Raw genomic sequence first — 14,313 nt, 5'->3', positions numbered from 1 at the left:
CCATGCATAATTAATTAATTTATTTATTGAGAAAAGTATTACATTATATATAGCGTGATAAAAATAATAAACCCTTCTTCAAAAAAATAATAATAATAATAAACCCTAAAAATTGAAGCCAACCTCACGCGTGCTGGACTTTTATAATGTTGGTTGGATTTACTATTAGGTTATGGTTAAGACTTTAGAGTCACGCAAACAAACTGAAGTTCTCCTCTCCTCCTTGTTTCACTCCCTCACCGTCCGTTCCCGCCTAACCTCCTTCTCCGGTAAGTGATTTCTCATCTCTCAAAATTCTTAGTGAAAGGGGCGGTTCTAAGGCCCGACCCAAATTTTTTGCAATTTCTTATGTAAATCCCCTTAAATTTCTTATATAAACCCCTATAAATTGGACAATTTCTTTAAATTTTTTATTATTTGCTTGCAATTTCTTATGTAAATCCCTATAAATGTATTGCAAATTTTTTTTCGTTCGGGCTTTATAAAAATCCTGGCTCCGCCACTTAATGGAATCATGATGGATTGGAGTAAAAACCAAATCACCACCAGATTTGTTTCTTTATTTTACATACAAATAACCATGTACTCCCTCCGTCTCTAAATAATAGTCGTTAAAGGTTTGTGCACGATTATTAAGAAAATGATTAATTGTGTTGATTTCAATGGTAAAATTAGTTTCATTTACTAAAATACCCTTATTAATTGTAGTTAGTGGAGTAGTTAAGTTAGATAAAATTTAATAAATAAGGGTATAATAATGGAAAAAGATAATAAATGTTACATTGATATTTAAAGTGACAATTATTTTGAGAAAAATAAAAAAGGCTAAAGTGACAATTATTTAGAGACGGAGGGAGTATTTCACTAGGATTGATTATAAACTTCTCCACTTTGCATCTATATATTATATTTCAGGTGTATTGCGACTATTTTCTTTCTGACGATCAATAAAATGGATGATCGCATTAGTGAGTTGCATCTTTGTCTTATATCCTAACAATGTTATCTATTAAAGATTTGTTGAAAACCAGTGTACTGTCTAGAAGGTGGTGCAATCTTTGGGCTCTAAGGAGAGATCTATGTTTTGATATCTTCAATGTTCTTGCAAGCAGCGAGGAGGAGCTACTACAAACTCGGTATCTCATTGATGTCCCTAGTGGTTTTACGATTGATAGATGTGTAGATTTGAATATAAGTACGGATGAATTTGTAAGCGAGTAAACCAGTTTGTCAAGAATTTTCAAGGAACAAAGATCGATTCTTTCCTTGTGAACTTCGGTATAAATAGTAAATACAACAACACTATTGACCATTGGATAAGTTTTGCAATTGCAAGGTGTGTTGAAAGAATCAATCTACTCTTTCTAGGGAGACCTTATGCACGTCAAACTACAAAGCAAACGTTATAAATTTGACATTGGCTTATTTTCAGAGACTAATGCTTCAAATCTAAAGCATATGCGTCTACAATCCTGTCTTGTTTGCCATCCCACCAACTGGGACTTTATTCCATTCAAAAATTTGAGATCTCTTTCACTTGAATTTGCAAAAGTGGATGAAATTTTCATCGAATGTTTGTTGTCAAATTGTGTACGTCTTGAAGAGCTCCACTTAGACTCTTGTGAGTTCAAATCATCAATGTAAAAGATATTGAGTTCATCCTTATGTCATCTCAAGGTTGTATCATGCTATGTCATATCCGGCGAATTCAGGAAGTATATAAACCTGAGTTCGATAGTTTGCCTTAAACTCACTTCATTGGAGTACTATGGATATGATTTAGATAACTTGATCATTAATACCCCTTTGTTGAAGAGCATTCACTTCCTTGTTTCATGCAGTGAATATCTTAATGCATTTGCACTCTTCGCAACTCTTCCTGAACTTGAGATTATGCAATTGGACTTCTATTCAAATGTTAGTCATAAGTGAATTGTTCACATTTCTTTCTCTTTTGAATGATATTTTTCTAATCTTACATTTTCTTGTTCAGGTCCCAACTTCTCTAAATATAACTCAGCCACTCAAACATCTTAAGCAGTTGAATTTAATCCTTTTCTCGCCTTTGGACTTCGTAAAAGATTTAGAATTTGATCTTTTGTGGATTTTAAACATCCTACAAATTTCTCCTCTTTTGCAGAAACTTTCCATTATGGTGAGTGAACATAGTCAATGCACACCTTTTATTATTATTATTTTTTGTGGTTATCGTTCTGATTTTGAGCTAGAACTTTTTAAATTAAGTTATACTTTTGACCTGGAGAATCATGCAATCAAGATAGTAACATTTAAACATCCTAATATTCAAATACATATTGAGTTCATTACACTTGTATGTCCATTATCTTTCCAAATATAGCCTTTGATTTGATTTCATTGGAAGTATTTTATATGTATAGTTATACAAGTTTTTGTTATTAGTTTAGAAAAATTGCTTAGGTTTTTTTTAGTTTCATTCATGATATAAGTTTGTAAGATTTAACTAATATTCCAATTTTTTCTTTTACTTTTTTTCAGCTCACACGTCCAAAGATCATTGAAAATCAGAAAGTTGTCAAGGATGTTGATATATGCTCACATGACGAGGTCAAAGTTATTGAAATGGGAGGTTGTGTTGGCAATTGGTATGAAGTTGAGTTTGTTATGAACGTTCTAAAATATGCCCACAAACTTGAGCAAATAGTCTTGAGTCCCTATTGGAGAGAAAATGACTCCTTGGATTGGAATTCTGATCCTGTTTGGTTTCAAAATGGGCGTCAAGGGATCCTTGAAAAACTTTAAGGTGAAGATGTAGTTGGAGGAGAAAAACTCGTGCTCATATAAGAATGTACAATGGTTTTCCATATTTTATATTAATGATAGAAAAAGCCTATTAATATTGATGTAGCTCAAAATGTTATTACTGTAATCATTTCCATTCCCTAATAATTTTGTGAAACAAGAACCTTAATCCAAAAATTTCAACTTTGAGAATAATGTATGAGGTTCTCGCCCCCTTACCATGTCAATTCGCGCTTTAGGTGATCTGAATTCGCTGAGTTCAGTTCTAAGGTACACCTCATTCAAAGAGAAGAGCGATTCTTAATTTAATAGCACTCTAGTCTGATCTGGTTCTTGTTTTTCTATAACCACGCATAGTAAATTAGTTTTGAATAGCAGACAGTGCTTATTATTGTAGAATTTTATGTTCATCATTCATGAAGAATCAATAGGTACCTTTTATTCTATTGGAATTATTGACATTTTATATATACTGTACAATGTTAGTCAAATATGAAGTGATCATGATGGGTACAAACACTTAGAATTCTATATGTTTAGAAATGTAATTCACTGTCCTGGTTAATTTCATAATTTAATTTTATCTAGATGTTCTATAGGAACCTAAAAAGGGAGGCCTTTTAGACCCCTGTTGTTATCTCATTTGTCATCAAGATGCATCTCTCCATGTTCTGTTCATGGCTCCATGAGTGTGGAGATGGTGAGGTGAGCAATGGCCACAGTTCATCAATCCTTTGCTTTCTTACTCTGCGAACAAGCGTCTTTGAATGTTGTCTTAGGATTCCATTGACAGCTTTAAGGTAGTTGCTTGAGTCGTGGTCTCTTAGGATTGTGCCTTCTGCTCCATATGCTGTTGGATCGCTTAGTGTTTCAATAGGGTGTGGTTGATTGAGAAAGGAACTGAGAACTCTTGGAGAGTATCCACATATAGTACTATCAAGCTCATAGAAGGCACTTTCTGAAGGGAGTAAAGGATGCGGAGGCGATGTCATCTCATCTGGTTGGATAATGAATATTTTTCCCAGTGGTGTGTACAACAGCTTCTGAAAATATCCAAAGAAATTAAATTAAATGTTCAAGAGAAGAAAATTAACACATTAATAGTCAAACATAATTTCAATCTGAGTGACTTCAGTATGAATTAAGTCATGAATATAATGATAGAACAAACAAAAATGCTTACATTTTTTGTCAAGCAAGGATGTGACCGAAAAGTACGGTTTAAACGCTTAAGGATAACAGCTACATGGTCAGGATAATTGCAGGAAAAGGCCCTGGGAACAATATCTCTATGCATCATTACACAGTGGATTTGGCTCTCATCCACGCCTAGTTCGTCGATTAATTTTTGGCCTCCGCAGAATACAAATGGTGAACCAAAAGTCACTACTGGTTTAAGAGTTGAGGGACTGACAACTTTCCTAGTCAATAGCATCAAATGAACCAAAAGAGAGAGACTGCCCCCAAGGGAATGTCCAGTGAATTGAAGCTTTGCGCGATCCCCGTGTCTTTTCAAATGGTCCATTATTTCCGGCATGAATTGCTCATATATTCCTTTTGCAGCTTCATAAATTCCTCTATGAACAAGTACGTCTGTGTTCTGTAAGAGAATAGATTATTAGTGCTCTGGTGTTTTTTCTTATCAATTGTTCTTGCAACACGACAATGAAAAGCCTATCTATCCATTCCATAAATATTGTTCTTAGTTCTTACCTCAAATTTAGTAGGCTCAAAGAAGAGGTTTGCTTGCCAAGATGCTAAGGAGTCTGACCCCTGCAACAACATGAAACAAAAACATTTGTCAAATTTCACCAATATTATATAACCTGATTGTACAACTACTAAGTACCAAATATTAGTTAAGGAATTACCTGAATTATAAAGCATCGAGTGTAATTACTGAAATCATCACAAACAAACCATTCACAAGGTGAGGAATGAAGTGACTGAAGGCTTGTCGCTGCTTCCTGCCTTTCCCTCTCTCCAGATGCAACCACAGAAGTCACGGTTGACGCCACCATATAAGCTGCAACCTCTGATTTATAATCTCGTGAAGTGCCTTCTGCTTCCTGTTCCGGAGAATCCTTTCTTCCATTAGAATCTTCATTTTCACTCTGTTGTGACTTAGCAGCAAGGGTCAAAAGGTTCTTAGCTCGCAGTTGAACATAGGAGGCAGCTGAGGCAGCAATGTCATAAGCTAGTCGAATTTGAGGCTTCTGTTCCTTATCTTTTCCTTCCTCTAAGCTGTCTTGAGAGACTACTAGGTCATCTATAGGTGAATTTGGTGAGTTCTGAGTAAGTTTTGCTTTTAACTTTGCCACTGCAGCTTTCTTCTCTAAAGAAGATGTTATAAACTGAAGGCTATAGTATCTCCTCAACTCCTGAGCCTGCAAATTGGTCAGAAAGAAAGAGCTGTATGTTCATGTTTATCTTTTGATTTATACATGGAAAAGGAAATCTAGAAATATATATGAAATCTCATTGATTAAATATGCAAATATTTGTGCTTACCTTGATTTGGGGTATTACGTAAGCCATGTTGCACAGGAAAGCTAGCTGAGAGTAAAGTTTGGTATCAGACAATGACACTTGTACAAGAAATTTTGAGAACGAATCGCGATCATGTGTCACTTCTTGCCCACCTTCTTCTTCATCGTCATAATCCGCCATACAAACACTGTCATCATCACAATCACATTCACCAGATGTATAATCGTCGCACATCACGTCCATATCAACGCTTTCTTTCGGTAACCTGTTTCTCCAATGTTTCTTAATTTCCACAAGCCTCTCTATCCAATTAGCTCTATTTACTCTCTCTTCGTTACTAGTTTCCACCATATTTTCCTCAATATTTACATCCTTCTCCCTTTTATTCATATCCTTGCTGGTTTGTTGGTCAAATAAGAATGAGCGCAAAGAATTTGGGAGAATGGAACCTGAAAATTGAAACGGAGAAGTTCCCGTTGACCCGTTGTCCTTAAGTTTTGGTTGCACAGATGTGGCTTGTATACGGTTGAAGGAGCAACATAGATAGCTGTCAGAATAAGACCTCTGCATAATGGAACGTCTACATAGGTCTATGCTGGAGCGCGAGCGGCGAAGACCATAACGTTCTTTTGTAATGTCCTTAGTTGAAGGGGTTGTTGGAGAGGTAGGCATGCCAACTGCTGTGTAAGCCATAGCTTTTGATTGTTGTGCAAGTCAGCAAGATCCTCCACTATATTGGGTTTCTGTGAATTAAAAACTTCATATCAGACCACAAAGCTTCAAACATGTTCAGTTTTGTTGTTTTGGTGCCTGAAACAAGCTTAACATGTGAATATGGATTTTATAAGAAAACTGTTACAAGAACTATGTATTTAGTTTCTTGTTATTAACGATAGCTTTCTTAAAGATGTCAAAAACATGTCATAGATAAACTAATTTACCCATCAATGAACGCAACTCCTAAACTATATAAAACAAACATCTTTGTTTTGTGTGTGTACCTCCAAAGTTTAAGACATAGTTAGGTTAAGACATTAACTTGGATCAGATGGACATTGAATTCTTCTTAGTTAGGAAAAAAATGCAAAGCTTGTTGAATTCTATAAGAGGTAAATAGTGTACCTAGTGTATACATGGTGAAATTATCGATCTATCAAAGAGGAGGAAAAACATGTCACATTCTTTGTTCCTTCATTAATTTAGTTAGTAGAGGTTACGTCTAAGGTTGTGCATTATTTTTCTCGGAATTGTCGCATATTTAAGAGATCTAACTTTAAACCGATATGTTAGGAAGGAAAAAAGACTTGTTCCAATTTCAAAAGCACTAGTATTAAATTCTACCAAACAGTGTAACCAAAATATCGTACCAAACAAACCAAAAATAGCATAAACTAAAAAGTAAGGAGGACCTTGGAATTTCCAACATAATATTCCAATCATGCTATATTCTTTTCATAATACAACAAGGTCTCACTGGTAGATTAAAAAATTACTATCACAACAAGGTCTCACTGGTAGATTAAAAAATTACTATCATATAGATAACTTTTATAAATTTTACATATATCCAAAAACTATCCTAGAATAATGTCATTTGAATACATCGAGATTTATGTTTTTCCGCTTTTACTAAACGATTTGATTTAGATAATAAAAATATCTACAGATAATCCATATTATAAAATTTTAATTCAACGGTGAATTTTATAATAAAAAAACATCAAACAAGAATAGGTGAATAGTGTGATAATATCTAACTATTGTATCGTGGTAACTTGATCTCTCTTGCTTTAGAAAATATATTTAAAAAATTCCATAAAATAAGTTATCTAAAGAATAAGTAAACTGAAAATTGATTAAATCACAAATAAAATAATAATAAAAAAAATCTAACTGTGCAACCTTTTACCCAATAAAGAGTCAAACTGTTCTATTTGGTGAGAGAAAAATTACATCGAGGTACATCCATAAAATAAAATAAATGAAAATGGTAGTTATTAAAAAAAAGTCATGACCAAAATATTTAGAAAAGAAAAAAAGTGAACAAATCAAGGTGCTTATCTTTGTGCAAGGTTATCCAAGTCTAAAAAACCATGTTATACACGGAAGGGTGAATGACCCGTTTGTTATATATTAAAAGAAATTATATTCAATAGTTTAAAGAAAATATTAAAAAAAAATATGATGTAATTTGTTTACTTTATCGTAATAAAAATAAGAAAAATGCTAAGGAAACAAGCATCGTAAAAATTAAGCTAAATTACATCAAAGGTCCTTTAAGTTATTCAATGGTAATAAATTGTTTCTTTGAGTTTTTTCGTATCACTTAGGTCATGTTAATTAATTGTAACAGATTGGTCCTTTATGCTTTTTAATTATCAATTATTCTCTCCGGTCATTATTATAAGCAAAAGTTCACTTTTTAGATTCATTCATTCAATAAATGATGTATGTGGTCTATATATAGACTACATACATCATTTATTGAATAAACCTAAAAAAAATCAATTTTTGCTTATAATAGTGACCGGAGGAAGTAGGTTTTTAAGTTATTTAACTGTAAGAATTTGGGGTATTTTAGATTTTAAAAATATAAGTTATTTGAGACCTAAAAGTTACAATTAAATAACTTAAAAACCTAAACTTTACGAAAAATACTTAAAGTACTAACATGTTACAATTAAATAACTTGACATAAGTGGCACGAAAAAAAAAACTTAAAAAACAATTTGTTTCAATTAAATAACACAAAGGACATACGGTGTAATTTAGCCTAAATATTTCTTAAAACTTATGTAACCAAATACTTAAAAGTGTAGAAAATGTATTTTCAATGTAAAATTGACCTTGTCAGCATGACCCTAAAAATAATTATTTTTTAAAATAATTTATTTATTTTTTTCTACAGTTGTAAAATCATTTATGAAAACTGACTTTTGAGAAGTTACCAATAAAAACTTCGTATTTAAGCAGATTATAGTTTAGTTATTCTTTTAATTTTAATTTTTAAATAATAGTGTAAGAAATCAAACTTAAAGATGAAAGGAGGAAACGTGTGTGGAGCATGGGAGATATAAGATATAACAAATCTGATCATAAGCAGGGATAAAAAAAAATAAAGAATATGGAAATGAATGAATGAATGCATGTATATATACAGATGTACATACTTACCCTGATGAGACTGAGAAGGAGGCAAGAAATGAATGAATGAATGAATGTAACAGAACAGAAGTAAGTATCTCCCCAAAAGAACAGAACATGCACAGATGAAATAACAATATGATCAAGCTCCGACAATGGTGTCTAAGGTTTTAACCAATGGTGTGTATATTGGAGAATCTTGTGTGTGTCTCTCTCCTGTTTTTTTATTTATATATAGTGTGACAATTGGTATAGTGAGATTCAGATGCAAAATAATGAAATGCAAGTGACCACACACACAGCGAAACCTCGCTCTCTCTGTGCCTGATTCCTGTGTGTTTGTATTAAATAGTGTGGGGAGAGCATAGAAGTTGGAGAACTAAAAAACACAAGTTTAAATGAATTACAAACTTCAAGGTTGGAACACCTGTGTTGTAGTTGAATGAGAATCTGCTCATGTGGGTTGCCAAACTTTAAACACGAGGGAAATTTTCATGGACCAAAATACCCTCATCTACCTTTTGTATCTTACTATCTTATTTTGTTAGTAGGAAATATTAGTTGTAAATTGCAATCTACAATATTGTTTTTCATTTTACTTTGAAGTTTAATATTTAGTCAAGAAATATACAAAGAAAATAACATTTTTTTTTAGATGATTTTGTTTGTAAATGTGATAGTTATTATGTATGTGAGTGAAAAAGAGTAGTATATGTAAAAAGTGTTGAAGAGAGTAATAAAATAAATTTAGATCACTATTTCAAACTTTTTTTTAGATTTATCAAATAATTGATGTATTTTGTCAGATCAAATACATCAATTATTCAATAAATCTAATTGATGTATTTTGTCAGATCAAATACATCAATTATTCAATAAATCTAAAAAGTAAATTTTTCTTTATAATAGTGGCAGAGCTTTTAAATTACTAGAGGAGACAATCTCCAAACAACCTTGTCATAGTGGCAAGCCATGTTGAAACTTTTAAGGGACTCGAGCGGGCCAATCTCCAAACAACCTTCTACAATGGGTTGTGGCAAGCTATGTTGGAGCTTTTAAGGGACTCAGTTGGATCGATCCCCAAATTACCTCCACACAGCGACAAGCTATATCTTAAACGATGAATACACCAATACTTGAATCTTATAAGTGATATTTTTGTAACTTCTTAATATTCATCATATATTTTTAAATTTATTTTAGGCCTTTTACAGAACTATATGAAGCTCTGCCACTATCAGTGAAATTCAATCAATCACAAAAGTACTAGAAGTCTCCCATAAAAAAAAAAATCTATTATTTGCAAATTTACACATATTAAAAAGTTTAAAGTAATAATTTTGTATTAGAATTTGTACATTTAGTATAAAATGTATAATTCTTTAATAAATAATTATTGTTTTTCAATAAAAAAATTGTTATTTTTAGTTCCTTTCAACACGTACATTGTTGCATATGTTTGACAAATTCAAAAAAATAATAATATTAGCAGCCTAAATAAACTTCACGATCGTTCATAAATCCAAAGAAAATACTATAGCAGCAGCCTAAAAAACTTCACGATCGTTCATAAATATGTATTCAATTTCCAAATGGGTCCACACCACAGACACAACACAAAACATAAATGCCTCCATTGTTGGATTAGATGAAAATTAGGGAAGGGCATTTTGGTCATACCCGGGAATGCAGAAAGAAAAAAGGAAAACGGAAAAGAAAAGAAAAGTTGAATTGTTAATTTAATTGGTGAGAAGGCCAAATGTGCGGTTGCATGAAGCAGGTGACGCCATTTGCCGCCACATTCTCTATGCTAGTGGCGGCTGCTTTCCTTCAGGTGATGCCATGCAGTCACACACCTTCCTTTGTTTGTTGAACCAAAACCAAGACGTAGTTTTGTGTTTGATACGTGTCGGACTTCCTATTCGGTTGGGATTTTTGTTTCTACTTTGTTCGCCATTTATGTCTGTGCATTAGTTTATCATTCTTTACAATAAAAAAAAAACATAATTCTCTTTTGAAAAATGTCTCCATTTTCTCATATATTTATTTGATCAACCATTTTTGTTGATAAATTGTGGGACAACCTAAATATATGAAAAATGTCTCCATTTTCTCATATATTTATTTGATCAACCATTTTTGTTGATAAATTGTGGGACAACCTAAATATATAAAGAAAAATGAGTGTTGACACAAAAACTAAAGCAATAAAGAAAGAAAGTAAAAGAGAAAGTTGTCACATAATTGTCAAAAATGGTCCAAGTTGAACCCATATAATTGGTGGTGCAAACTAAAATTACCCTGAAAAAATTGCACTCATCTCTCTTAGAGCTCTTCAGAATCGCTTCAACGAACGATACAATGAGAGTCATATCAAAAAGGTCAATTGATCCACTGAATCTGAAGTTTGACCAGAGAAACCTCAACCAACCAATTCTCTGAAAGAAGTTTCAAAAGTAACAAATAAAAAACATACTTAACAACTTGTGGTAAAAAAAAGGGTAGAAGTGGTAGAAAGGAGGGGGAAAAAAAATTCAATAAAATCAATTTATTTTGAATTAAGTTATTTACTGCTAAATAATTTTATTTCTTAGGAATTGTGTTTTGTTAAGCCCGTGTTGTAAGAAACATCCCATTATGAACGAAACGCATATATTAGCTAGCTGCTGAGTGTAGTCACAATTTACAAATAACCTACGTAATTTCTAATTTTCTACTTGTCATTGGAGGATGGAAAATAATGACAACACAAATGATACTATCTTCTTTTTTTTGACACAAACACAAATGATATATTAGACCATATACTGTACATCTTTAGTGGTATTGGCCTCAAAAGCAAGACATAGATTAATAAGATTTAATACAAACAAGCATGATTTTCTGATTCATAAAAGTCACTTATTAAACAGACATAGTTTTTCCGTCCAAAAGGGAAGTTATAAATTTCCAAGTTAAGCATATAACAGGTGATGATGATATACCAAGTCCCGAATGTTATAACTCAGATTGATGTATGCAGACAGATAAACATCAGACAGACTACGAAAAATGTACTCCAGTATGCTAGTGTTTATTTTCAATACAAGATACAAGTCTTTTGCAATATTGTTAAACTCTCAGAGATAAAATTGCAATTTCAAACTTCCAATATATATGAAGAACGCGGATCCAAAAGTAACTCACCTGACATGACACTAGACATGTTGTCGCGCTTATTTCATTATATATGCAAACTTGTGTAGCATGATTATCGTCAAAGTAAATATTTCAATCATGCCAAATCAATATAAAGAAAACATGCAGCAACAAGTATAACTAAATTGAACCTTTTGGCTCTCCAAATATAAGTTTCGAGAACAATATATTCTAAGAAGCATTGATCTATCATACAGTAAAGCAGGCAACAGATACAATCATCTACATCAGTTCAACATTTTGTTTTGATGAGGACATAATATCTACTTCTTTGTTGTTTACAGAGAAAATTCACGAACCATGGATTGTCAAAGAAGGATACCCATATTCTTCCAACATAGTGAATGCCAGCTCATTTCCCAAATCAATCGGCCCAATGCTTTCTTTCATCAATAACTCTGAGCATGGAGCTTGAAAGCCTTTTCAAGATTACCACCGTTCTCTGGGACGACCATCAGGGAATGATGGAACAAGGACCTTTTCATTATTCTGTCTTGCGTCTTGAACTCGTGTAATTGTCTTTCTCTTTTCAATTTCCGATGTTTCTACCTCCTCGTCATCAAAATCTGGTGGTGTATCATCATCATCATCATCATCATCATCATCATCATCATCATCATCAATCCAGTCATCATCGATATCATCGTCATCATCATCACCATCGCTGATTAAATCATCAGCATCTGACCATTCTTGTTCCTCTTCACCACTTTCATCCTGTCTGCTATCAATATCATTCTCTCCCATCCCATCTCCATCTCTATCTCTAGTGCGACCGGCACCCCTACCCTTAGGAAATCGTGGAATATCAACCAACGAACGAAGTTTTTCCTTTACAAGTAACAATCTGTCCTTGTCTACCAACTGAGAATCTCGATAAGCTTCCCTAAGGAACACAGAATCCCTGTCTCCTTTCAAAGAGATATAAAACATATCAGGGTGCCTTATCAACATCCCTCTCAATTGCTGTGAGAATCGAAACTCCTCTCGAAAATGAGTGAAGTTATCAACAAGAGTTCGCTTCTCAAGTGTAAGACTCAAAATCTCATGAATAACTCCACAAGCATGCTTCTCTTTTTCCGGCGTGTTCAAACCAATCATAGAGAAATCTGAGTAAGGCGATATATAAGGAATGTCTCTAAACTGCATTATCTTCCTCATCTCACCTTTTGAAAGATTAAGACCCTTAGGAAGCTTTACTCTATTAAACTTAGGAGCCCTATCTATAATTAAATTCTGCTCTTCCACTTCTCTAATTCGATTCTCCTCCGCAGACAGCTCGGCCGCAGAAACTGCAAGCTGAGGATCCCAATGTGTTAATTCAAGTGCAGGACCTCTTTCAGTCTGAACAACTTTAAAAAACTCTGGATACCTATGACAAATGGTGTCGCGAAATTCTCGAGGAAGTCCTAAATCATTCGCCAAATGCCCAATTTTCTCTAACAAAATCCGCTTTTCCAACGGCATCATCAACAATTTCCTAAGCTTGGTAACAACAACATCTTCCATTTCATTCCTAACCCTCAATTCTTCAAGATAAAGCTTTTCAGCCTCAGAAGTCATTCTAAATTTCAAAGAGTAGCACCCATCTTCCACAATCTCAAACACACCAGGAAATCTCCTCAAAATTACAATTAATTTTCTCTTTTTATCCAAACCCAATTCTCTTCTATACTTACCTAATTCCTGAAGAGACATAACCCTACTAGGCTTACTCACTAGTATTTTCCTCACTTTGAGAACAAATTTCAGCTTCTTATCTTTCTGAATCACATTATCAAATGGAAGCTCTTTTCTTCTCTTCACAGCAGCACTTATTGGTATAATTTTATCAAATCTGGGCACACCAACATGTGATGAATTCGATTGAAACAAACGCAAATTGGTTCCAAAAAATTGGGATTTTTGAAGGGAAGAGTGAAGTTTGAGAGAAAAATTTGGTTTTTGAAGAAATTGAAGTTTATTTGAGATGAAAAATGGTAAAGGGGTAAAAGATGAAGATAAAAAAGATAGTTTGGGTGAAGTAAGAGATAATTGTTTAGGATCCATACTTGTTCTTTTTCACATAAAAGCAAGAAATTAATAAGTGGCAAAAAAATTAAGATCGGTGAAAAGGAGAAAATGGACTCACGAGATTGTGTGTGTGTGATGCTAAAGCTGAAAGGTAGTGATTTGGGATAGGGACGATGAAACCTGCAAACAAGACATCTCCAACTGCAATTTGCAAACCCCCAACCAAAACCCTCTAGCTCTAGATATTGTTATCCCCTCCTAACTTATTTTATGAAATTATTTTTTAAATTCATTAATACAACTTAAATTATCGAAAGTACACTGCCTATTTTTGTCTATATTTTTTTTTTTTGGTTTTCGCACCGGTTTCCGACCCACCAAAGGTGGAAGATTAATCCGGCTCATGCGTAGAGGCATGCTCACTGGCAAAGCATTGTTCCCCCTGGGAATCGAACTCGGTATTCCCCGGATACGTCATTGGAAGGAGCTCCTTGCCACTGAAACTCAAGCAACTTGGTTACATCATTCCTTTTAAAAAAATATTACATCATTAATAAAGAGACTTGTTCTCCCCATTCATAAAACAAACCAAATAGACCATTTATTTGATCTACAAATGAGACAAATATTACTTCATGCACAAGTTAGTTTTAATCATTGGATCAGTAAATTTTATTATTAAATATG

General features: G+C 33.3%; 2 protein-coding genes and 1 pseudogene across 6 annotated transcripts; 1 reads left to right on the top strand and 2 right to left on the bottom strand.

Moving 5' to 3' along the window:
• The first annotated feature begins 952 nt into the window (after window positions 1-952).
• LOC146911674 (putative F-box/LRR-repeat protein At3g44810) lies at window positions 953-2,823 on the top strand (annotated as a pseudogene). Its single transcript, XR_015019337.1, has 3 exons — window positions 953-1,913; window positions 1,972-2,155; window positions 2,518-2,823. The product of XR_015019337.1 is annotated as a putative F-box/LRR-repeat protein At3g44810 (transcript).
• A 371-nt stretch (window positions 2,824-3,194) lies between these two features.
• On the bottom strand, window positions 3,195-8,859 carry LOC146911673 (alpha/beta-Hydrolases superfamily protein). 4 transcript variants are annotated; one of them, XM_085726264.1, is made up of 6 exons: window positions 8,446-8,859; window positions 5,293-6,014; window positions 4,653-5,168; window positions 4,495-4,554; window positions 3,965-4,381; window positions 3,195-3,824 (listed from the first exon to the last, which is right to left on the bottom strand). In XM_085726264.1, exons 2-6 carry the CDS (start codon window positions 5,962-5,964, stop codon window positions 3,402-3,404), a joined length of 2,088 nt encoding a protein of 695 aa, XP_085582390.1. In that variant the 5' UTR covers window positions 5,965-6,014; window positions 8,446-8,859; the 3' UTR covers window positions 3,195-3,401. The 4 variants fall into 4 exon arrangements, with proteins under 4 accessions (XP_085582390.1, XP_085582392.1, XP_085582391.1 ...); XM_085726266.1 differs by lacking the exon at window positions 8,446-8,859 and adding an exon at window positions 6,394-6,502; XM_085726265.1 differs by lacking the exon at window positions 8,446-8,859 and adding an exon at window positions 6,273-6,444.
• Window positions 8,860-11,705: 2,846 nt separating this feature from the next.
• On the bottom strand, window positions 11,706-13,860 carry WTF1 (Ubiquitin carboxyl-terminal hydrolase family protein). The gene has a single exon (XM_085726262.1). It carries the CDS (start codon window positions 13,660-13,662, stop codon window positions 12,043-12,045), a length of 1,620 nt encoding a protein of 539 aa, XP_085582388.1. The 5' UTR covers window positions 13,663-13,860; the 3' UTR covers window positions 11,706-12,042.
• Window positions 13,861-14,313: the final 453 nt, after the last annotated feature.

The sequence above is a fragment of the Medicago sativa genome, chromosome 7 (genome assembly GCF_051527215.1).
Source record: "Medicago sativa cultivar Bolivia chromosome 7, Bolivia_mono, whole genome shotgun sequence".
Classification (NCBI taxonomy): Eukaryota; Viridiplantae; Streptophyta; class Magnoliopsida; order Fabales; family Fabaceae; genus Medicago; species Medicago sativa.
The sequence above is the reverse complement of the archived record's forward strand: the minus strand, read 5'-3'. Positions and strand labels throughout refer to the sequence as shown.